General features: G+C 41.3%; 1 protein-coding gene across 1 annotated transcript in view; it reads right to left on the bottom strand.

The window, feature by feature from the left end:
• Positions 1-16,831, bottom strand: part of htr2a (5-hydroxytryptamine receptor 2A) — a 179,592-nt gene extending 162,761 nt beyond the window's left edge. The window contains exon 1 of the mRNA XM_004081654.4: positions 15,258-16,831. Within this exon, the coding sequence (XP_004081702.1) occupies positions 15,258-15,705 (448 nt within the window). The 5' untranslated portion in view covers positions 15,706-16,831. The remainder of the gene's footprint in view (positions 1-15,257) is intronic.
• Between the last annotated feature and the right edge of the window lie 8,397 nt (positions 16,832-25,228).

The raw sequence follows: 25,228 nt of genomic DNA, 5'->3' as shown, positions 1-25,228 counted from the left end.
ACTTCCTTGTCATGAGTTACTTCCGGGTTTCAGCTACTGGGTCTGCTACGTCGACGATGTCATGACAAGTTGACCTTTTTTTTTTTTATTAAAAATAAATATTTTAATTGTATATGATTTATGCATATTAAGCTATATTTTGACTGAACATCATGGCTACAGAAATATTATCAATGCAGTATTCGCAAGGGTTTGGGACCAGAGACACCAGCAAATACTCAGAATCCGCGAATACAGAGAACCCCCGCCCCATTCCCGCAGCCGAAGAATGTCTGTCCTTTCTCATCAGAAACCCTTCTGATGCTTTGTAAAACATTTATTTAAGAACATTGGAATATTCCTTAACAAAGTTTTTTCTTTCTTCAGAGCAACATTCTGTATCGTAGCTGACTTAACAACCCTCAATAAGAGTGTCTCTCTGTGCCTTACAACCAGGAGCCCGTGCCTCCTCAACAGTTAAGTGCAAGAGATCATCTTCTTCTTTTATTCATCATTCATTTATCTAAATGATAATTATTCTCGTAATTATCTTCCTCAGCATATCGGGATATTTTTCTGGCCGCTTCTGAATCAGATGATGCCTTTTCTCCACACAGCTCTTGGAGGCCGACGGGCTGGCATGCTCTTCATCTCCCCCTGCCTTCTGAGAAATTCCCACAGCCCTTCCTTCGGACGCAAAAGTCTTATACAAGCATCTTCAGCTGACTGAGTTTTTGCAATAAACATTTGTGTATACATGAAACTGTGAATATTGAAATGCGAATAACCGGGGGAAAACTGTCCGCACGATAAAGCTATCTCCCACAAAGATTTGTGTACTATTACTGCATAGTTTTTTAGGTGAATAAAGTAACTTTGGTGCTTGATTCCTAGGCCATGGCTTGCATATCCTTGTTCATTTTAGACTGGAAATACTTTAAGTTGTCAACTTGAAGTTTAGTATAAATTGACATTGGGGCATAAAAGTAGAGTACGTGCCAAAAAAAGCATGGATGCCCCTGCTTTAAAGTAACCAAACTAAAACAGGAACAGTGACATTTACAAACACACACAGGCGTAAGCATTATGGGGGGGGGGGGCACAACAGCAACAAACAACAGAGGTGAACTCAACAAGACTCAAGGAGGCAAGAGTTAGAAGAGACAAGGTCTTTTAAATTTGCTCTGTTCCACAATTCTCTATATCTTAACCCTTTAACCCTGGAGATGTCGCTGGTGACACTTAAATAACACGCTATTTGACCTACCATCACTCTTCGACCGGTTACACGATCAGCATGAATCTGCTGATTCTGGCACAGGGAAAAGTGGCATTTCATATTGGCTTTGTACCAATATGCAACACAAAATAAACACAAAGTGTTGCATAATGGTGCAGTTTCAGAAGTAAGAGCTTTGTCTCCCAGGTCACCGGCAGGACCTGTCTCCAGAGTTCTAACCACACTACAGCTCCCAGCAGCTCCAGCGCAAACTTCCTGGATGCAGCACACCTGACTCTCATTCATTCATTCATCAACCACAGTCAACTTAATCCTTGTGCTATCTTAGATGACCCCACCCTTACTTTGACGTGTTATTCCTACAATGACAAAGGTGGATAAAGGTGGAAAGATTTCACGTAATCCATGGACACCAGTGAGGTTCACAAATCATTGAAGAAAAAAGGTTCAGCGCACTGTCTAGTGGGTCTAGATGACCCAACTCCCCACGTTAAAGAGCCAAGGATAGCACAAGGGTTACGCCACAGTGTTTGTGCCACTCTGCTTTCCTTACTGAGTGTTATTATTTGACACGATCTCCTGTCTCCTGACCTAGTTAGTGTCTGGCTCTGTTTGCCTGCCGCCTGCCCCAACTCTCGCCTGGATCCTGACTACCCTGTCTCTCCTCTGATGATCTTATGCCTGTTATTGACCCTTGCTTACCTGTCTCTGATTTAGCTTTGTGGGCTTTTAGCTGAGCTAATAAACCTGCTGCATTTGGATCCAGCTTTCTGCCTGTTCTTATGATACAAAGCTGCTTTTCTCCAACAGAATCCGCTGATATATTTTGATTACGTGAGCATTTCATTACTGTGCAGTGGTACATATAAGCGCAAGGCTGATTTTCTCCACTTCAGAATCTTTTCTCCACTTTAGCCTCCGCTGGAATTACGTCAATAGAGCATAGTATCTGAGTTGAACTGCACAAAGGAAGCCTATTTTGGTTTGTTTATTTACTTTTCTTTTTTCAAATGCCTGTCTAAATGAATGTTTAAGCAGAAGAAGAGAATATCTGCACTCTGAAAGAGACATGAACCATCTGGCAGACATCCAAACCAGAGAAGGAGCATTAGTGACAAAGGAGCAGTTAAATCCCAATGACATACAGTCATTAATGCTCTGAAGAGCTGAAGGAGGACAGAAACAGAATGGGAGGGAAGAAGGTGTATTCAGTCCTCACAGCTCAGGCCTGATGACTGTTTTCATAGATTCTCCTGGTTTTGACTGTTGCCTGTGGTAACCAAATAACCATAGGCTGAGAAAGGCTTCAGCATTGATTACTAAGCAACTGACTTTCAGAAAGCATGGCTTGAGTAACAGAGAGTGCTTCACAGCAAAGTCTTTGGCCGCCTCAAACCGCTGAGTGGACCCTTCAGACAAAATCGATACAGATGAACTGATGTCGCATGTCTCTGCTTTAACATCCGTCTCATCAAAGTCGGTAAGTCAGTTCATCTGGTCTGGGACATGCACATGATGGAATGTGCCCCCTTGTGGTTGCTTTGGGATTATTATATTATATTATATATATTATTATAAGCACACTGTCAAACTGTAAACGGCAGTTTGACAGTCCCAAAAAAAGTCAAGACAAAAACGAAGCCAGGATAAACTGAAAAAAATGTTGGTCACTTCAGTGGAGGAAGATGTTGCATCTTGCTGCTGCTGTGCTGCACCCTTTTTGCCTGCCCTGTCATTCTGCTCACCTGGCAGGTGTGCCCAATGACAGAGAAGGCCTTATTCAGGGAAGGGCAGAAGTTGGGCTTGTGTTGGTGCGGTGCAAAAAACATGTCAGCAAAATAAAGAAGTTTACTAAACATTTACATTGCTGTGTAATTTCTTTGTGTGTTATGTATTGATAAAAATAGATACATAAATTCTTGACCACAAAGGAAAATTAGGAAATGATGAAAGTTGGGTACTAAGTTCATATTAAAACACAGGGAATTTTCAAAATAAATGAACAGTATTTATGCCAAATTCATAGCTTCCTCACTATAGGTCTGAACCTAAAGAACGTAATTGTCACGGTGCCTGTGTCAGCCACCTCCCCCTCCCAGCACTCCTGCTCCTGCTCTGCTGATTGGAACCAGCTGTCCTGCATCTCCTCATCTCCTGCCTGCCTTCTTAAGGGTTCTCCTCTCCAGTATCCAGTGCCAGTTTGTTATACTCACTCTGGTGCTTACGTCTGGCCTTTTAGTATCTTCTAAACCTAGTCAAGTCACGTTACTTACCTTGCTTGTGCTCACTTTCAGGTTCATCTCCCACTGGTCACGCTGGTTCCTGCGGCAGAGCTCCACTCCACGTTCCACGCTGGTCCCGCCGTCCTCGGCGCCCACGCCTCACTTCAAGTTGCTCCGCCGTCCTCTGTGTCCTGCTCAACCTCAAGTTGGTTTCCCCCATCCTCGGCTTCCCCCCACGCATCCGAAGATTATTCAAGCTACGCTCTCTTGGAGACTCTGTAAACCCCTAAGAGAATTAAAACCTCTTTGCAAACTATTTCTGGTCAAGAGTTTACTTCCGGGTTTCAGCAACTGGGTCTGCCACGTCTACGACGCCATGACAGTAATATTTTCTGATTAGAAATGCCTTCTTTAAACTCTGCATTATTCACTAACTTCTGTATTAAAATATGTCCAATCACAACGAAAGTCAGTGATTAGAGGATAAGATGCAAAAGAGAATTTAGCTGTGAATCCCAATCCAGAACCAGTCACATTGAATACAACTGTCAGAAACTGGAGGTGCAGGAGCCAAATACAGAAAATTGGGCTTGGAGGCAGAAACGTTAACATTTAATAAATAAACTTAAACAGGACAAAGACAGTGGACAAACAAAAAACAAAAAAAGCAGATGACCTGGTAAAACTGAAAACCAGAGACTTCTACTCACTAAAGACAATTAACAGAAATAAAGAGAGCTGTAGATATTTTACATTATTGACAGACAGCACAACATGACAAAAACACCAATGAACAACCAAACTAAACCACAAAATCTTCATAGCAAAAGGATGATATCATAATGGTAAATGGCGTATACTTATATAGCGCTTTCTACCTTCTTTTGAAGGCCCAAAGCGCTTTACAGTCAGTCCCATTCACCCATGCACACACACATACTGGTGGTGGCTCCGCTGCCGAACACTGGCGCCAACCTCCCACCAGAGGCACGGTGGGGTTCAGTGTCTTGCCCAAGGACACTTCGACACATGAGCGGGCAAGGCGGGAATCGAACCTGCAATCTTATGATCATGGGTCGACCACCCTACCACTGCACCACGGCCGCCCATAAAATATTAATTTCAGCATTCTGGGCATAAAAGTTGTAGGATCTCTAAAATGTTATTTTTCTTGTTTTTTCTTTTTACATTGCATCATTTTATCACTCTCTTTATCATGGTGTGTGTGTATGTGTGAGTGTGTGTGTCTGTGTGTGTGTGTGGCAGGGGGGGGGGGTTGTTTGTGTAGGTTTTAAATTTGAAATTTGATTATATTTTATGCAAAGCACTTTGAGTAACCTGAGTTGTAAAAGTGCTATATAAATAAAGCTTGATTTTATTTTATTTGATTACCATCTGGATTAAACTTTATTCATGTTGATTATGCCTGCAGCAAGTCTATGATAAAGTGAATGAAGTCATTTTGACAGTAATTATACATAAATGAAAACTGGACACCAGGAAGATGAACAACACAGTTTATTGAAGAAAATAGAGACACTGAGTATTTATCTATTAGTAGATTAATTTAAAAAAAAAAACTTTAATTTTCGTATTGTTTAAAGGAGAAAAAAAAGTGTTTTTGCCGCCCTTTTCTGGCTTTGAGCCCCTGCCCCTCTAAAATCCTGTGCATGTCTCTGTTCACTGCAGATCTGCATCTCTGTCTTCTCACAAACGGAAGTAAACACATACTTCAGAGCTCACATTCCTTTTCTTCACCCATTTGGACTGAAGCTCCATGCCCACGACTCCACCCCATACTTGTATGAGCCTGCCCACAATCACTGGAAAGGTCAACGATTGTGGGCAAAAAACAAACAGTGTCTCCTAAACTCCAAATTCTCTCCAGAATCTCTACCTCTGTCTAAACTGCCTCCAGACTCTCACTGACCATAACTCTCCATCAAACACACAAATTTTGAATGGACACCGAAGGATTCATGTAGCTGTCAAACCTGCAGCAAAATCTAAAGCATTTCATGAATCAGTCATGTCGGACAGCCAGGCAGCAAAACTTTGGATGTCATCATTTTCAGCTCCTCCCTAAATGAAGCAAACCTCGATACGCGCTTTGCAGAAACTCCTCCTCCAATACTGGACACAAGCCAACGAAGCCTTAATACAGAACGTCACATCACTATTTGTTTCTCTTTTTCCCTCTTTGTCCTCAGCAGTCTTATACTGCTGGGTTTGTTAATTTAGTTTGGGGTTGGACCTTGGTAGTCTTTATTTGCAGGCTTTGTTTGCTCCTTTCAATAGTTAGACTTAGCGAGAGCTGCTGACTCCGACGGTCAACGTCGCTGGGTCAGTTGTTTCCCTGACTTATTTTATGTTTGGCCATTGTTCCAATCCCTTTGTTTCATCTTTTTGTTTAAATCAGCACTCTTTTTCTTTAATAAACTGTGTTGGTTATCTTCCTGTAGTCCAGTTTTCATGGTCCCATATAGTCCCCTTTTTGTGTTTTCCCTTAGACTCCAGACAAGTCTGCCTGTTGGGGACGTAACAGGAGACTAAAGTCCCAAACAGTTTATCCCCACAGCCACAAAGTTATGGTAATCCTAAATTACCCAAGATACTAGTGATGTTTCTTCTAGACAAATAGATTTGTAAGACAGAGATGATTTGTAATCGAGCCATGCCATCTGCCAGCACAGCCAGACAAGACAGGCAAGACGTCAGCCAATGAGAAACCCCTTCAGCATTTGGCTGTTAAGCTCTAAGGGAGCGCCCTTACACATATAATGACCGCGCTTCACGTGACTGGAAGGAATCATCTGAAAACCCAAACAATGCGGATTCAGAACACTCAAAGTTTACACCATAAAAGTGTTGTTTGTGTGAGAACACAAACCCAGAGCTGAGCAACCCTGCCAGCAACGGTGGGAGAGTGCAGCATGAAGCGCACCATGTTAACAGTGACAGTGCTAACAGGCACAGGTGGATCAGGAGCATTCAGTCCCACTGCACTGACAGGAAAGCCCCAATTCATAAAGGCAGACACCTCGGCTGAGGCCGCTACAGATATGTGCCATGTTTTGTCTATTATTAGTCATTCTATTGTCCCTGCACACTCTTAGTCCTCCCTTCGTGTCTGAGGTGGCCCTTCATGACGAGTGTCTTTTTATTCATGGGTTTCCAGCAGGGATGATTAACTTTGTTAATCACTACGTTGCTGCTGTTTATAGGTTCTACAGTCATATATTTTATAAAACGTCTCGTTTCACCTAATCACCTAAACTTTTATACTTTTTTTATTCTTACTGCTCTCAGTCCTGAACTCTGTTGTACTCTGTTGGACACGTGTAATACATTTCTGAAAATATTGAACCATGTACACTTACCTGTCACTTTATTAGCCCCACCTGTCCAACTGTTTATTAAGGCAAATTTCAGCAGAAGACCATACAAGGTACCACTCCTGTCAGCTAAGAACAAGAAACTGATGCTACAATCCACAAAGACTCACCAAAACTGGATGATAGAAGATTGGAAAAATATTGTCTGGTCTGATTTGGATGATTGGGTCAGAATTTGGCATCAACAACATGAAGGCATGGATCCATCCTGCCTTGTATCAACCTTTGGGATGTGATGGAACGTGAATCTGTAGCCACTGTATGATGCTGTCATGTCATTTTTCTGCTTGCTGTCATTTCAGCATACTTAGTCTTTTTATCTTCCTTACCAGTTTTTAAATTAACATTTGCATATGCTAGAACCTTTTTCTGGAACATGGAAATAAATGACGTGTTTAAGTTAAGAACAGAAAGCAGTTTGTGTTACCATGTATGGATTTTATGATGAAAATCCTTTAAAGTTACAAATCCTTTTGTTCAGTACAGCGTTGAGTTCAGCTTCTTATTTTCAATACACTTCATATGATAGTGTGTGTTCATAAATGAAGTTTATCTGTGATTCTAATTACTTTTTTTCAAGATAAATATTTATCTGAAATGAAACCTAAGTTTGTTTTAGTTTTAACGTTTTACCAGCTAGAAAAAGTCATCTGAGGAGAGGATGGAAATACTGCAAGACTCAGGAGGAAGAGTGAAAGAAGTACTTTGATGAAAGAATAATCTGAATAAAAAGTAGGACACAGCAAAGCAGGAAAACCAAAATGAACGAACCTCAAAAAACGAAATATGAAAAGATCAGGAATCCAAAAACATCTTAACAAGCCTGGGATGAGATGGATGGAGTAGACAAGAGGACAACAGACTGAGTAAAGAAGGAGAAAGGTCACCACCCACACTAGTTAAAATCAAGGAAAAATGCTAAAGAAGCAGATATTGCTGGGAAAATCAAACAAAAAAACAAAATAAGAAAAGCCAATCAACATGTAAAGAAATATAAATATGAAAGCAGTAATAAGGGTTGGTTACATATATTCATACCATGGTCCGGGTGAATAGATTCTGTTTAGCTGCAATATGTGGATAAAAAAGTGATAATGCACACCTAAAAAAGAAGTTCCGGTCACATAGCTTAAATGTTCTATATCACTGTGCTGGTTTCTTTAAATAAACGTTTGCTTCATCATCTGGATAAAAACAAGCAGTAAGAGGTGAACTTTTTCTCTGAACTGATGCTTTAATTAACCCATCATGACGATCAGTGTATACATCAATTTCCTTTACTGCTGCAGTTGAGGTTGGTCCGATGTTGTGCCAAGATATGTTTCCCCTGCCAGAATTTGTTTCCCCAGTTTCAGGCATCATTGATTTGTTTCATAGCACTTTTGTTTTGCCCCAAAAAGCACACAATAAAGCTAGATCCTTATGTTATATTTTATTCCGCGGCCATTGGGAGTTTATGGTCATACATGCATTTCATTCCATGTATTCTGCTAAAAACAAGAGTTTTTTCTTAAAAAAAAACAATAGAAATGAAAAATATCTTTTTTTGGCTAATTTACAATATGAAACGCACTTTTTTAAAGTGACTTTGTAATTGAAGTATTTAACAATGGAGAATTTTTAAAGTGTTGTCGTTTCTACTGCAAATTATTGGGGGGCACAGATACTGGCAGGCTGGAACAGCGACCTAACATAATCCGTGTCAATGTTGTTGTACATAAAATATGTGGGAAATAAATTCAAATATGACAATAAACTCCCACAAGCCTCAGAATAAAGCATAATCGTAAACATCCACCCTCTTTTCACGCTTTTTGAGGCAAAATATAAGTGCTATGAAATAAATCAACGATGCAAGAAGTTGTGCCGTGACAGAGGAAACTACCTTTGGCAGGGGAACCACGTAACAAGTAGTCTACTTTTTTAGGGGGAAAAAACAATCTTAACCAAACAAAATAACAAGAATAAAGTACAAAAAACTGACTGAATATTTATTTATTTTGTAAGTGATCATGGTATATGTGGGATAATGGCCTTCAAAGTGTGCATTATATGGAAAGAAAATTATATATATACACAAACACATATACTGTATATATGTATTAAAAAAAAAGGGAAGTTCTAAAAACTATGGATCTATTTGAAATTCTCTGGCATATTGATGAAAACAAATGCTACAAACATTTCTCCTGCAGTTTTGCATTTTCAGCAGCACGAGGGCTGAATTGAAAGGAAATTACACAAGGAAGCCAGTCAAAGCAGCCTTTTAGCTGCACCCACATCTTTGGCTCTCCCCTGGTCTGGTCATTAATATCATGTCACATCGTGTCTGCTCCCATAACCCCATAAATGATCCCAATAATAAAGTAGTTTCACACAATCAGCTGGAAAGTCCAATCTGTAAACTCCTCCATGGCCCGCCTCAGCCGCGTGTCTTTTCTTCCTACTACATCTCCAAATTATTGCTCATTTACTCAGATCATCAGCGTAATTCACCCTGAAATAAATGTGTTTGTTTTTTAAATTAGTAACCAAATCAGAAATTGTGCAGAACACAAGAACATAATTGTGGTGAGGGTTTATCTTGGCTATGCGTGGATAATGAATGCTTTTGTCTTCTCACTAAAGAGCAAGCGAACATGAGTAATAATCAAGGGAGGTTGTTGATTTGGAAGCTTTCCATCTTCTTACTAATTTGAGCGCTTCTTCTAATGCAAATGAATCTGCCACTCGGCTCATAAAGCCTGTTATTTCTGCAGCGCTTCACTGAGACGTAAAGGAGCAAAGATCATCTGGAAAAGGGCAACAATGAAGGGCATAAGTGTGTGTGTGTGCTTAAATGTGACGAAGGATCAACAGTCAAAGTGAAAGGGAGCAGAGAAAACGGTTATCTTGCAGCGGTAAGATACCAGTAGAAATGTCAGCAGTGCTCAAAGTAAGTGTGCAGTGCTGAGGTTCTCAATAGTGGAAGGTTGGCTTGTGGACCAAAAATCCAACTCACCTGCTCTGAAACTGTATGAAAATGCTTCACATTCAAGCATTTATCTCAGTTAGTTAACTTTATATAACCATTCGTTACATTTTTAATACACATATTTTTTACCCCTATTCCATTACAATGATCCCAATATTTCTTAAAAACTCATTAAATATACAGTGCATGGTCCATGTTTTCTGCCCTGTAGTTCATCATCATTCCAGTAGGGGCAGTAGAAGGGCTTTCCCTACTCAATTTAAAACGGCTGCTTCCATCAAACACTTTTGGCAGGAAAAGTTTGGCTAATTTTCAAAACCTTATGGTGAGAATAACTCATCAATTGCTATTCTTATTTCTCTTCTTTTCTGCTTACTGTACCGAAAAAAAGGAAAATTTTAGCCAAATATAAAACTACAGGTACACCATGTTAAAAATGTATGAATCAATGTGAATATTTTTGCATCTTAAACCAACATTGTTGTGAGCAGAAAACAACAAATCACCCAACATAGCATTATTGATTCTATAAACGTTCATTAAGAAAAAAAATATTTTGCAATTTTTTTTGTGGATTTTATCAAAGGGTTTACAGTAAACCCTTGTTTATCGCGGGGGTTACGTTCCAAAAAGAACCCGTGATAGGTAAAATCCGTGAAGTAGAAACCTCTATTTTTTTAACAAGTATTATACAATTAAAAACTCTATTATACATTGAAAAGAAAGAACAAACCATTTTACAGGCTCAAGCATTTGTTTCACAAATAAAAGTACTTTAGAAAAGTTTTTTCAACAAATAACTTCTGTACTGTACTGTCTAATAATAATTTTAATCATCACCGTGAACAGAAAGCTTCAAATTGCGGAGATTGCGGCCCGAGAGTAATTGAATTATACGGGAGAAAATTTAAAATGATTATAAAAAATACAAAGTACAGTTGGACAAATAGTGACTCAGGTGTGTTTCACTGCTCTTCAGACTGAGCTGCTGCATCCTGACTCCACTCTGCAGTGTTTTCTTCTTTTGAAGCCCGCGATGGAGGTGTGTTTGTCCGGGAGAAGAACATAGTGATAGGCAGTTGTTGTCGCTCTTTTTCTATGGGTTTTAAAGAAACTCGAAATTGCAAGAGAATTTGCACGTATGTGTTGTAAATTTGGCAAGCTGATTTACGTACGTTTACATATTAAACTGCAACGTTATTGACGCACAGGTAGAGAAAAAGCGGAGTGACTTTTTAGCCAATCAGAATGCAGAACACGATGCAAATCCGTGAAGTAGCGAAACCGTGAAAAGTAAACCGTGTTATAGCGAGGGATCACTGTACTGTATATCACATCTTATTAAGAAATTTGGATTTCTGTTATTTCTTTGATGCAGTGGGCAAGGATTGATTCATGTACCTGCCCTCTCCTTCTCACCATGGGAGATCAGCTCCATTGAAAGGAGCTATTGAAAGGAGGTGTGCAGAAAGCATCATGACAGCACCCAAACTGGGGATGAGTTACAGCATCTGAACCCCAACAGTTCTGTCTGGTCTTCAGCAAACAAGGATTGAAGCCTCAGACTTGGAAGTGTTTGAAATTATGATCCCAGCTGTTTCTCCTATCTGTCTGGACTAGATGATATGCAAAATGCAAAACCCACAATGAAATCAAAGTCTTTGCATGAAGATGACTATAGAAATATTAGTTACAAAGGGAATCCTGCGGTGGAGTGCAACACTCACAGGACAAATGGGCTGTTTGAATGGTAGCTCAGGAAATAATCAAAGGACCCTCAGGTACAAACAGAAAAACTATAAGACAAATACATATACAAAGACGAATTTTACTATAATTAATCTTTCAATCATTTCAAAGAAATATATAATAGCCAAAAAAAAAATCACAATGTCATCTGTTAAAAGACCCCAAAAAAAAGGAAACAGCATTTTTTTCCATAGTGAATTCATTGGCAAATAACAAGAAATGCAGAAGCTTGCAGAACGGCTGAAAAGTTCCCGCTATGCATTAAATGCTGACTTAGCAGTGCATCATTTATAAACTGAAATTATTCGGTAAAATATCAAACCTGTGAATGAGGTCAGATGTTTTAGCTCCGACATTAAACTCAAAGTTGACATTCAGAAAAATGTCACTGGAAAGCTTAGATATACTGAAAATCAATCTCAGACATTTAAAGCTTCTTAGATATTTCATGACTGTTGAAAAAACACAAAAACATGTCTGAATGTTGGGATTTCTTCCACTTTTATCACAGAGCTTTTCACACACACAACACTATTTGTGGGTTTGGCCAAGGGGGCAATTTAATTTGTTGGTAGATTTTAGAAGCTTCAATAATCAATGTGTACAGCTGTTTTGTCAGCATTTAAAATAGCATCATTTCATCTTTTTTACAAACTGAAATGAACATGTAACATGTTGCCTGTCTGTTAAATAAAGGCATTTGATTTGCTAGTTGTTGATTTTATTTTGATTTTAGAACAGGTAAGCATGAACTTTATCACAATTTTATTGTACATTTTGCAGCAGTCTCCACCAGGGGATGTTTTCATTCATGGAGGAGACTACCTACCACTACAAAGGTCACTGCAGCCCCAACGCTTCTGCTAGTTTTGTTGCTTTAAGTTGAAAAATAAATTTTGTCCTTTTTAAACCGTCATCTGGTGCTGTTTTTTAATCAAATCTGTTTAATCAGAGGAAATTTCTAGAACATTTTTGGGGAAACTGATTTTTTTTTTCTTCAAATTATTGTTTAACAATGAAACACTTTATCTTGGAAAACTCTGTTTAGGTTTTTTTTGCCACGCCCTGTGGTAATCTCTACAGAGAATCACTTTGATAAAAGCTATCACACCCCTGAAGATCTAAAAAGGAAATACGTGCTGCCGTCTAAAGAAGACTGAAAGATTTCTCTGATTCTGTAAAATTGAACCCCACTCTGGCGTTGTCCTGATTTGTAAAGAAAACAGCAGGTCTGTAATGTCTCTAAAAGGACATAATAATAATATATCGGCCAGCAGCAACAGCATTATGCCGCCATCAATGATAAAAACTCTGTAATGTAATTAGTGATAATTCAAATTTCGGCCTCTGTACAACAGTGATTCTTTGACTTGAAGCCAGCTGCTTTGCCAACTTTTTTTATTTATCTCCTTTTTGCTCACACTAATCTTTGCTGTGGGAATAAAGGCACGCTGTGTTGGCTTTATAGCTGTCTTTATGTGAGCTGTAATGGATGTAAGCAGGTTGAGTGATGACAGGCTGGTAAAAATCACCTTTTCCAGAGGTGACTTTAATGCACAGAACAAACAGATATGCTTCAAGACCACAGGAAACACAGCAGATCTCACAGCCTGTGCACGAAAGGTTGTCTTCTTTGTTTTGTTAAAACTACTAAAACTCCCAAAAAACAACAACTTGACATTTCTGGGGGAAAAAAGGAAACTCTGAGGCAGAATCCGAATTCTTCCTGTACCCCTCAGGCTTCTACCTACCCCTCCAACAGTAGGGGCATATAATTATCAGACCGATGTTCTGTATTTTCCAAGTGCTGACAGCTACGCACTATCGTAGCTACCCAGCGACTATTCATGATTTCATCGAGGGGTAGTGTTGTCCGAATTTGAGGACAGCATTTTTACTTAAATCCCCACTTGGAATAATAAATGTAAGGATAAGGGAGAAGCTGAGGGGGTAGGGGAAGTGTGTGGATTCGGCCTGACAGGATATACTTTGTTTTATGGTGTGTAGTGTGTGGTGTGACAGTTAATACATTTTACGCTTTTACACCCTTTCTGGTAAAACCACATTGTTTTAGCAGATCCTCAAAAAAATCTCAAAACAGGAAAAGAACAAAGCATGAAGAAGAATGCCAGAATGTGGCGCTCATCCTCTGATCATCATAAGTACCTCTTATGGGCTAAACATGAGCATGCATCTCATGTGGACCAGAGTTATCATGTCTGGTGAGTTTTCACACCTGCCAAACAAAATGGACCCCCCCAAGGATAGAAAATTTGGGGCAAATTAAAAAAGGACAAAATGTACCCATGTGAATTTTCTACTACAGTAATAAATTTTCAAACATCTGGTTTTGGTCTTAGTATTTGTTCAAAGGAAAAAGCTTGTATTCACATCTCCATAGGTAACCAGCTTACAGTTGGTTTACTTAAATAATTTTTTTTTCCAAAGTTCATTCGCTTGAGAATGGCTGCTGAGTTCAAACGGTAATTGGATTAATACTGTGAAGCAACGTTCACACAACCCCCTCAGCAATGCAAAATCAAACGACCACTTCCAATGATAAGTCTATGTAAGCACGCGTTTCGGGTTTCCGCATTCAAAACTCCTGCGTTGAGTTTCTATGACCTTCATTTGGCTGTACATACAAAAACACACACCCATTGAACGCACACACAAGTTAAACCAGGTTGAACTTTGACCAATAAGGGACTCGGATTTGGTAGCGACGTATGGATGGCGTCCTTTTCATTCACCAAAATGCCAATCCACTGAAAATTGATCTGAATCTGATGGAGGAGAAATTAATAATTGCAGTTTGTGCGGTTTAAGCGCACTCTGAAACATGCATCACATGTCCGGTGTATATGTAGCAAAACACCGGAGCTGTCACTGGCAACACCTGCGTAGCACACGCTCTTTGATAAACTGTAAATGTTTAACTGTGTACGCCAGTGGTTCTCAAACTGTGGGGCGCAGGGGAATCTCAGGGGGGGCGCGAATCACCCGGTGGGACATGGCTCGGAGGGGGGGGGGGGGGGGGGGTACTAATGTTTGCACGTCGGAATTGTCTTCGCGGTGGAACATAAACAAACGGGATAAGTGTGTAGGTGTGTATGTGCTGAAACCGATGTGTCTTAGCTTGCGCGGTTCTTTGTTAAAGACTGCTAAGACAATAAGCTATTCTCTTTTTTTAAGTTGTAGCATTGAGAGACTTGTTTTGCACAGCAGCAGGGTTCTATCAGCCTTCCCATTCATCCGTACACAGCACAGGCTTTGCCATGTTATTTTTCCATTGAAGCAGCTCTCCAAATAAACCCATCATTATCAACAACAGCCCTGAACACCTCCAACACTGCTGCTCTCCATCTGTCTTCCACTGCCACCACAAAGCCATGCATGAACTGAGACCTGCCTGTCCAGGCGGAGTTCGCTTCACCGCAGAGCCAAACACTGGATCACTGATCTAAACAGCCATCAGACTCTGACAGAGCTCCAACTCGGAAATGAGAAAGTGTAATATTTCTTGCCTATAACCAGTCACGAACACACAAATCATCCGTAGTGAGGAACGCGTGCAGCCAGGTGCATTTTGTGTAGTCACGAAACAATTCTATAAATGCTGTGAGACTCAACTCCAGTCATCATCACACTAAATGTCAGCTTGATAAAGCTTAATTTGATTGACGCTCTGCTCTTACCGTAGAGAATAGTCACCATGGAAACTGGCATGACCAAGATGCCCAGGAGCATGTCAGCAACTGCGAGTGACATCAGGAAGTAGTTTGTGGCATTTTGCAGCTTCTTCTCCAAGGACACGGCCAGAATCACCAGGATGTTCCCCATGACCGTGACGGCGATCACCACCAGAATCAGCAGCGATGCCCAGTTCTTCTCCTCCGGCAGATGTGAAGGTGCACACTGAGATCCGTAAAGTCCAGCTGCACCGCGCTGAGACCAGTTCCCCAACTGCCTGTCTACTGTGCTGCGTGCCACGTCAACCCCCTTACAATCCAAGCTTGTTGCATTCCCAACTCTGTGGACATTTTCCTCAAGTCCAGGCGGAGGCCAGGGTTTGGACTCCAGAGCTGTGATAGCTCTGATAGTGTGGGAGATCAGCTCTGACATGTTACCTCCACGCAGGTTCATGCTGTCAGATCAGGAGAACTATAGAAAATCACCACTTACTGAGTCAAGAAAGAGCCAGAAACTCACAACTATTCATTTCTTTGCCTTTTCCCATCTTTCAGTTTTGTCCCTTGAATTGTCATTTACGTTCACTTATCCATCCCATCATCTCAGAGGAAATTGGAGCCGTAAATATGTCTTGTCTGTCAGGATCCACATCCTGTATAAACGTGTTCACCACTTTAACAAAATGTCAAAAATCCAAGTGCTGGAATTATCGTGACTCACGTCTTCACAGAAAAGGGGGGAGGCGTCTCTTCTCCGGATCATAGAATCCATTTGAAGTCATCCCTGAAGAGTGGAAGATGTGTTCATGCTAAAAATGCTACATCCGTGCCAAATCTGGGTTATAGAAAATCTGCATGTGTTCCAAGGGTTAAAGCAGTTTTCCAGTTAGTCTGTTTCTCTTCAGACGCATGATCTGGTCCTTATAGAAAACTATATCCTAGAGTGAAACTGGTTTGATGAATGGAAACTCTTGTGGAAACTGGTGCTGGTTTGGATGGTGGATCCACAGATGCGATTGCTCTGTGAGCATGGGTGGGAATCCTGGCTTCCTGGTCTCAGCTCATCCGTGTACCTGCGAGGCAGTCTGCAGCTGACAAGGATGGATGACGAACAGGATGGGTTCTTACAAGTGTGTGTCCATGTGCCTCCAACTTTCCCCTCACACACAGTCACTCCATCCTGCCGTTAAAGTTCTGCCTCCTCTGAAGAATACTTTTCTCTTCACAAGCAAACAGCGTCAGCCCTCACGAGATTTTAAATATTCCATAAATGCCCACCCCCCCTCACCCCTTTACTCACATAAACCTTCAGTGAAAAACATCAGCCGCTCCATGCACGTCTTCCAAAAAGCACCACAGACCACGTTCCTCCCAAACCTTCCTCCTTCCCGCACTGTATTTCCACATAATGTCACTTTCCAAAATGGAAAACTGATTGAGAGGCAGAGGGAAAAACCGGAGTGTCTGTGAGGTCTTCCTGTGGTCTTTCAGGTTTCCAGAGGAGTGCAGTCAAGTAGTTGAGTCGTCATTGTGAGTGACCGGGAGCTGAATGTTTTTGCGCTCTGGCTGCTTCTTTCATGCAGCCTCTCTTCCTCTCTGTGGGGATCTCCAGCTCTCTCTCTCTCTCTCTGTCTTCTCACCCAGGGTCTCTCGCTCCCTTGAACCGTATTGGCTGTCTCCCTCAACCATGTCTTGTTCTCTCTTCCATTGTGCCTGTTTCCTATTTTCTCGTTGAGTTTTTCTGGTTCTGTACATATTTTTGTAGAGTTAATTTTGAGTCAACTAGCCTCATATTAAGATAACGTACATGAACAAACATGTGCCAGTTTAAATTTACCAAAAGGTTTGATTTAAAGAATAAATAAAACTCATTTTAGTCGGCTTTTCAGGATGTAGCTGAAACATGTTCTTTAATTTCAAACAGTTTGTAGGTTTTTTTGTTTGATTTGGATCAGCCTAATACAACCCTTAATATTTCATTTACCAAATTGCGTGAAATTAAACAATAAATTGCTCATCCTCTGTAAATAGGATTTGTAGGTGATTTACAAAAACTGACTGCAACAGCAGCAAAGTGCAGAATTTAAAGAAAAATTCAGCAAGCGCTAAGAGTTTCATGTTAAATCAGTGCAACAGAGAGGAGGGAATGAGCACAAGGAATGGAGAGCTACTGGAACAAATGAAAACGGTTGCACCTCTTGAAGATAGTCTAATCTATCGCACATAGGTTGTGTGTTGTTTTCAGTGACACAAGTTTGAAGGTGAATCACTAAGGCTTATTCCAGTGCACAGCCAGCAGCTGGTCAGCCCGTATCTGTGCTGACCATGATGATAGTCAGTTTACACATGCCAACAGCCCCACAAAAAAACTCAAAAAATCTCCTCAGTTAAGAATGAAAGGCCAGATAGTTTTTGCACCCTCAGATCCACTAATCTCAGAGGAGACAGTCCAGGACTTTTTAATCTTTACTCCAAGAACAATAGACTGTGAAAAAACTGTGGATTTGCAGTCCTACAGAAGAACAGGCAACTATGCAGTTGTAAAGCTGCATGCACTACGAACACGATTTGCGTGACGGGACGGCCAGTTACAATGTTAAATCAGAGGTTCTGCGGCGCGATTTGAGCAGCGGGCATGGCGCGGCGAGAGTTCAATTCAATTCAATTTTATTTGTATAGCCCAAAATCACAACAACAGTCGTCTCGATGGGCTTCGAAGTAAAACATGAAATCAAAAGGATCACGAATACAAAGAGTTCAATAGAAAAATACTAAAATGAACTAACAAACTGACTAAGCTATACTGGCATCCCTGCCCTTAGACCCCCCTTCGCGGTAAGGAAAAACTCCCAAAAAAACCGGATTCCGGAAAAAACGAAGAAACCTCAGGGGTGCCCACATGAAGGAGGGATCCTCCCCCAGGACGGACAGGCGATTTACCAGAAATCTTAGAGAAGAATTAACTTATCTAAATCTACAACTACATATATAAAAGTCCAGCAGACGAGCTTCATCCAGCCGTGGTTGTGGGGACAGTCAAAGGCGCGAGTCGAGCCGGAGACAGGAACCACAGCCAGGTGTAGGAGCAGGAGCAGAGACGAGGTACTCGGTCAGGTACAGAGCAGAGACGAGCCAGAGATGAGCCAGAGGCAGGATCCACAGCCAGGTGTAGGAGCAGGAGCAAAGGCGAGGTAAACGGTCAGGAACTGGAGCACGGATGAGCCAACTGGAGTCTGGAAGCACTCCCACTCCCCAGGAGGGGAGAGGAAAAGAGGGACAATACATGAATCGCACTGCACCAAACAGAGGCATGGAGAACTAAATGATAAATTATGATCAAGAATAGAGGAGAGGAAGGGTAGAAGTAAAAAAGGAAAGAGGACAGAACCCCAGTGCACCATAGTTACCCCAGCTTCAACTTCTAGCAGCCTTTTAAAAGAAATAGTTATTATTAAGTTTAATTTAAACACATTAACATTAAGTTAAATAATCTCTGAATACTAGCTAGTCTGACAATAAGCCTGTCCAAAGAGGAATGTTTTCAGTCTAGCTTTGAATGTAGAAACTGAGTCGGCTTCTCTTACATGAGCTGGGAGTTTATTCCATAAGACAGGGGCTTGGTGGCTAAACGCTCTACCTCCAACCGTACTTTTACTAATTCTAGGAACCACAAGCAGTCCTGCATTTTGCGAGCGAAGTGTTCTGATTGGTTGGTAAGGGACTATGAGGTCCTTAATATAGGACGGGGCCATTCCATGTAAGGCCTTATAGGTTAACAGGAGGATCTTGAACTTGATTCTGGAATCAACTGGGAGCCAATGGAGCGAAACTAACACAGGAGTGATGTGATCTCTTCTGCTAGTTCCAGCTAACAATCTAGCAGCTGCGTTCTGAACAAGCTGGAGACTTCTTAAGGAACTCTTAGGACACGCTGCTAACAAGGAGTTACAGTAATCCAGCCTCGACGTAACAAATGCATGGATGAGTTTTTCAGCATCACTCTTAGAAAGTATATTTCTGATCTTAGCAATATTTCGCAGGTGAAAAAAGGCAGTTCTACATGCCTGAGATATGTGAGCCTTAAATGATAAATCCTGGTCAAGTAAAACCCCAAGGTTTCTAACTGTGGAATTGGGGGCTATACTTATACCATCCAGGGAGACTATCTGAGCAGACAGAGCATCTCTGAGGTTTTTAGGACCAAGTATAATGACCTCAGTTTTTTCTGGGTTCAAGAGAAGGTAATTAATTGTCATCCAGGTCTTGATGTCACTGATGCAGGCGTTCAGTTTCTCTATCTGGTCATTCTGGTCAGGCTTCATGGATAAATACAACTGCGTATCGTCGGCATAACAATGAAAATTAATGCTGTGTTTCCTGATTATGTTTCCTAGGGGTAACATATAAAGCGTAAACAGGATCGGTCCCAAGACTGAGCCCTGTGGGACTCCATAGTTGACTCGAGTGCACTGAGAGGAATGGCCATTTACATTAACGAACTGATACAGATAGGATTTAAACCACTGGAGAGCAGATCCTCTGATCCCTATGTCCTGCTCTAATCTATGGAGTAAAATACCGTGGTCGATAGTGTCAAAGGCAGCACTGAGGTCCAACAGGACCAGAATAGAAAGTAGTCCCTTTTCTGAGGCCAATAACAAGTCATTAGAGACTCTAACTAGTGCAGTTTCCGTACTGTGGTGAGGTCTAAACCCCGACTGAAAGTCTTCAAAGTGGCTGTTGTCCTGTAGGTGGCAGTAAAGCTGCTTAACTACAACTCTTTCTAGGATTTTAGAAATAAAGGGCAGGTTTGATATCGGTCTATAGTTGGCCAAGATGCTAGGATCCAAACTGGGCTTTTTCAGAAGAGGTTTAACAACTGCATATTTAAAAGACTGTGGCACGTAACCCGTTTCCAGAGAGGCATTTATCATTGTTAATATGGGATCATTAATTAGGGGAAAAGTTTCTTTAAAAAGTCTAGTGGGAATTGGGTCTAACAGACACGTTGAGGATTTGGAGGACGTAATAATTGATGTTATTTCCGCTTGATCCACAGCAGTGAAGCAGTCTAATGTTACAGAGGTTTCTATGGATGCCTCCATTTCTACCGCTTCAGCCTGTTCTGGGCTGATAATAGGAATAACTTGATTTAACTTATGTCTAATATTTGAGATTTTACTATCGAAAAATGTAAGAAAATCATCAGAGCTGAGAGAAACAGGAACATGTGGTTCTACTGAGCTCTGACTGCGAGTTAATTTAGCTATAGTGCTAAAAAGAAATCTTGGATTGTTTCCATTCTCTGATATTAAGGTTGAATAGTACTGGCTTCTAGCTCTACGCAGAGCTTTTTTATAATTTAATAGGCTATGTTTCCAGATATCCAGAGACTGCTCTGAACCGGAGCGGCGCCATTCTCTTTCCAACTTACGGGTTTCTCATTTAAGAGAACGAGTTTCAGCGTTAAACCACGGTGCTACTCGGTTTTGTCTGACGAACTTAGGTTTCAAGGGGGCAACAACATCGAGTGTACTCCTGAGGGCTTGTAAGGCATCATTAACAAAGTGGTCATTTATACTAGGACTGATACTATGGGAGCTGGTCTCAGAGTATTTTCTCAGAATATCACTAAGTACTGGCTGAACTGTGTGTTTAAACTCAGACACAGAACGGTCAGTTAAGGTTCTTCTAAGTTGTTTCTTATTCACTGGGACAGAAGGATGTTCCAGTGTAAACTGGAAGGTAATCAGAAAGTGATCAGAAATGATGGGGTTAAGAGGAAGGACACTCAGCTGGCTGATCTCTATCCCATGGGTTAGAACAAGGTCCAGGGTGTGCTTATGACAGTGAGTGGGTTCATTCACACTTTGGGTGAAACCAACATCATCTAATAAAGCTGCAAAAGCCTTTCCTAGGCAGTCACTGGGGTCATCAACATGAATATTAAAATCCCCTAATATTATAGTTTGATCAGAATCTAAGACAATAGTCGATAGGAAGTCGGAAAACTCAGTTAAAAATTCTGAATATGGGCCGGGGGGGCGATAAATAATTATGAGTAAAACCGGTTTTCGAGTTTTCCTGTTTGGGTGACTTAAAGACAATATGATGCTTTCAAATGAATTATAAGCATTTTTAACTTTAGGGCTGAGAAGTAAGCTAGACTGTGATATTACTGCCAAACCACCTCCTTTCCCTGAAATCCTGGATTTCTGATAGTTAGCATAAGTGGGGGGGGTTGCTTCATTCAGTCTAACATAGTCATCCTGATGGAGCCAAGTTTCTGTTAAGGCTAAAAGACTAAGATTGTTATCAGTAATTAACTCGTTGACTAAGAGGGACTTGGAGGAAATGGATCGAATGTTTAATAAACCGCATTTAATGACATCATAATTCTGCTTGTGAGAACTGCTGTCTGTCACTTTAAGGTTTCTAGGACGCACTCCTTTCATTTGTCTTTCAGCACATAAGCTAAAGCTAGGACCTGCTTGACTTTCCCTGCATGGGTTTTGCACCGGCACTAACCCTAAGGGAGGTTCAGAGGAGCGTTTTACACTGAGAGTTCAAATATTTGAACTTTGGCAAGGTTGCCATGTCGCGTCAACCAATCGGGGACTCTGCTTTGTGCGCATGATAAATATAGTGGGCATAATACAAATCCAACATTGCGAATCGATGTGACCGTTCTCATCCTGAACTTCCATCCATCCATTTCATTTGTCTGCTGTATCACTGTCAGGGACGCAGGGTTGCTGGAGCCTGTCCCAGCTACTGTTGGGTGAAGGCGGGGTATACCCTGGACAGGTCTCCAGCTTGTCCCAGGGCCCATGGGGCTGGAGCGAGCATGCCTGCCCGCCACGTCGTGTCCCAGAAGGCTGACTGGCGGCCAGACAGAGAGCAGCTTCGGCATGAGGAAGCAGCCTGCTCAGGCCTCCTGAACTTTATGACATTGTTCGTATTTCTTATTTTCTTACATCAAGAAAATGATTAAAAAAAATGTCCTCTAATTTTGTTCTTGTTTTTATTTTTATTGCGGACAGCAAGATCAAGATTAATTTTCTTCATATACATCCTTCATAATTAGGAAAATGCTACAAGAACTTGTTAAAAACACTAAAATCACAATTTTTCAGTGGGTCTTTATTAAGGCTATGATATATTTACTAATCAGGAGTTTAAGAAAAAGTAAAATCATTTGATCATGGATCGCAAAAAAAAACCCACCTTAATAAAACATTTGTTTTATGAGGAAACATTTGTTTTATTATTGTAGAAATTTCTGAAAAGAGACAAAGACTGATGGTGACTCAGTATCAGCTGACTCACCCATGGCTGTCGTCTGAGCTGCTGAGATGAGATTATGTCCTATTTCTAAGTAAACAGGTTTGAAATCTGGGACAGGAGCCACCACAACCATGCTGGGTCTTTTAATCTTTTTCACAGTTGTGATGGCATCTGGCTGGGCTGCGACTTCTGAAACAGGAAAATTAATGATGGAGGTTCCTCTATGAAATGACTCAATAAGTTCTTTATTTTATGACTTAAGTCACTGAACATCTTTCTTGAATTTTGGAACCCATTTTAAAGATGTGCATATCAAAGTACTGTAAGAAAAATGTGAGGTAAATCTGGAAAAGGTTGGTGCTTTCTGAATTTACATTGTAGCTAATTGAAAATGATTTTGTGAAGCTGACATTCTAGACATGGACATGTTTGTTCAGTTTAGCATTGTAGCCAAACTCATGGTAGATGAGCAAAAATGCTCCTCTTTGAGCGCATGTTCCAGGAGTTTAAATGTGTTAAGTTTTCTTTAAATGATGAGCAGAACTTCTTCCTATGTGGTTTATTGGTGGTTGTCAAACAGCTTTGTGTTGCATTGCTGCCACCACCAATGCTGAAGTATGGATCAGAATGTCTTTTCTACCCTTCTTTAGTAGCACCTACATTTTCCTGAACAACTTTGTTTTCTTCTGAAGTAAAAGTAAAACAGTTCAGTTACGTTGCATGTTGTAAACATTCCTGCATATCTTCAGTTTTCCTGTTTGAATATTCTCTGTTGTTCTGCATACTTGTCATGAGCAGAACAGATGTCTTCTTCTGCGTTTAAATACAGGATTGTAAATAGAATTGTGCATCACCACCCCTTAGGGCCTAATGGTTATCTCTTTGTTTCACTATAAGTTGTTTTAACAGACAGAATAAAAACAAATGTTCCTATTTAAAATTCCCAATCATTGCCTATCATGCTACTTGGGAGTAAAATAATAATGGAAGACCCTCCTTCTGTGGATTTAATCAGGTTTACTTTCATAAACGAAGACAGTAGACAGGTGTGTGTGATTCTGAGATTGAGGTGTGTGTTAATTGACGCATTCAAACATATTTTGGGTGGGCTGTGTTAAAACACCAATTCATGTCTATACCTCAGTAACCTAACACTGGCCCATCTGCGGTGCAGTCCGTCTCACGAATGTCAGTTCATTTACATTGACTCTGTTGCATCTTTGGTCCATCCCCCCTCCCCCCTGGATCTCGGAGTAGTGGTTTGTTCTGTCAACGGGTAATTTGTCCTGCTCCCTTAGGTAATCCTACATTTAAACAATCAAACCCCATGCATGACTGCCTGCCTGTCTGCAAAACTGACAGCCTGCCATCCTCAGTCTCTACATCAGCTGAAAATAAAAGCTCTTACCCGGAAAGCTGTGTCCGAATTTGGATTCAACCTTCCACCCACCTGCCATAACTGAAAAGTCTCGCCAACAGGGATCCAGCGGACAACTCTTCTTCCCCAGACCGCGCTCAACAACTTAATTCTCCTCTTAACCCGGAACTTTTGAGACACCAACAATGATACTTGCCCTGGACCACAGATTTAATTTCATCGGCGGTCAGCTTTCCCAGCTTCCACAACAATTTTCCTCTTTCTCTCTCACAGCAGCGCAACCTGCGTCGGCCCCGCCCACTTCTGCTCCTCCAGCGAGTCCGCCAGGAGCTACAAGAGAAACCCATATCCATCCCGGACCTGGATAATTGCAGGGGCTTCCTCCTGCAGTGTACTATAGTTTTTGAACAAAAACCCTATACCTATACAACTGACAAAGCAAAAATCTGCTACATTGTCAGTTTAATAGCGGGAAAAGCGCTGCAGTGGGCGGAGTCTTCTTTTGATCAACATGGCTTTGGGCACCTTTCACACCCCGAATTTTTGAATGAAATAAGCTGTGTGTTTGACCACCCTGTGAGTGGGCGTGACTCAGTCAACTGATGAATATCAAACAGGGCTGTTTACCTTGGGACTCTGGACTCACCGAACAGCTTTAGGATGAACTGGCAAGCAGAGATCAACCTCCTAGCCTAAATGATCTGATCACCCTGACCATCCGACTGGACAACCGTTTAAGACACCGGGCTAAAGAATGAAGATTCAGTCTACTTCCACCCAGTCCAGGTACTTCCATCTCTCACACACCATTCTTGCATCCCCAATTCTTCAACTGAGTAGCCCATGCATTTGGCCATGCCCATCTCTCAGCTGACGAACACCAGAGATGCATATCAGCTGGAGTCTGCATCTACTGTGGTGGGCCTGGCCATTCAGTAGCCTCCTGCCCTGTCCGGCCAAAAGACATTGGTCATCAGTAGCGGCGGGGGTACTGGCAACCACTTCTACTTCCAAGTCCGGTCAGGGGGCATTCTTCACGCCAAGCCTGTCACCCTGGAGGGACACACAGCATCTTGCTACTTAAGAGCCGGTTTTGGTGGCCCACAATGAAACAGGATGCTCATGAGTAAGTTGCTGCCTGCCCTGTCTGTTCTCGCAATAAAACTTCCCACTAGCCTCCGGCTTCTCCCAGCCCATTCCTGGACGACCTTGGTCCCATATCGCCTTGGACTTTGTAACCGGTCTGCTGCCCTCACAACGTAGTGTTAAATACTACCATCCTTACAGTTGGGGACCACTATTATAAGGCTGT

This window comes from Oryzias latipes, chromosome 21 (genome assembly GCF_002234675.1).
Source record: "Oryzias latipes chromosome 21, ASM223467v1".
Classification (NCBI taxonomy): Eukaryota; Metazoa; Chordata; class Actinopteri; order Beloniformes; family Adrianichthyidae; genus Oryzias; species Oryzias latipes.
Note: the sequence above shows the minus strand (reverse complement) of the source record. Positions and strands in the feature narration are given on the sequence as shown.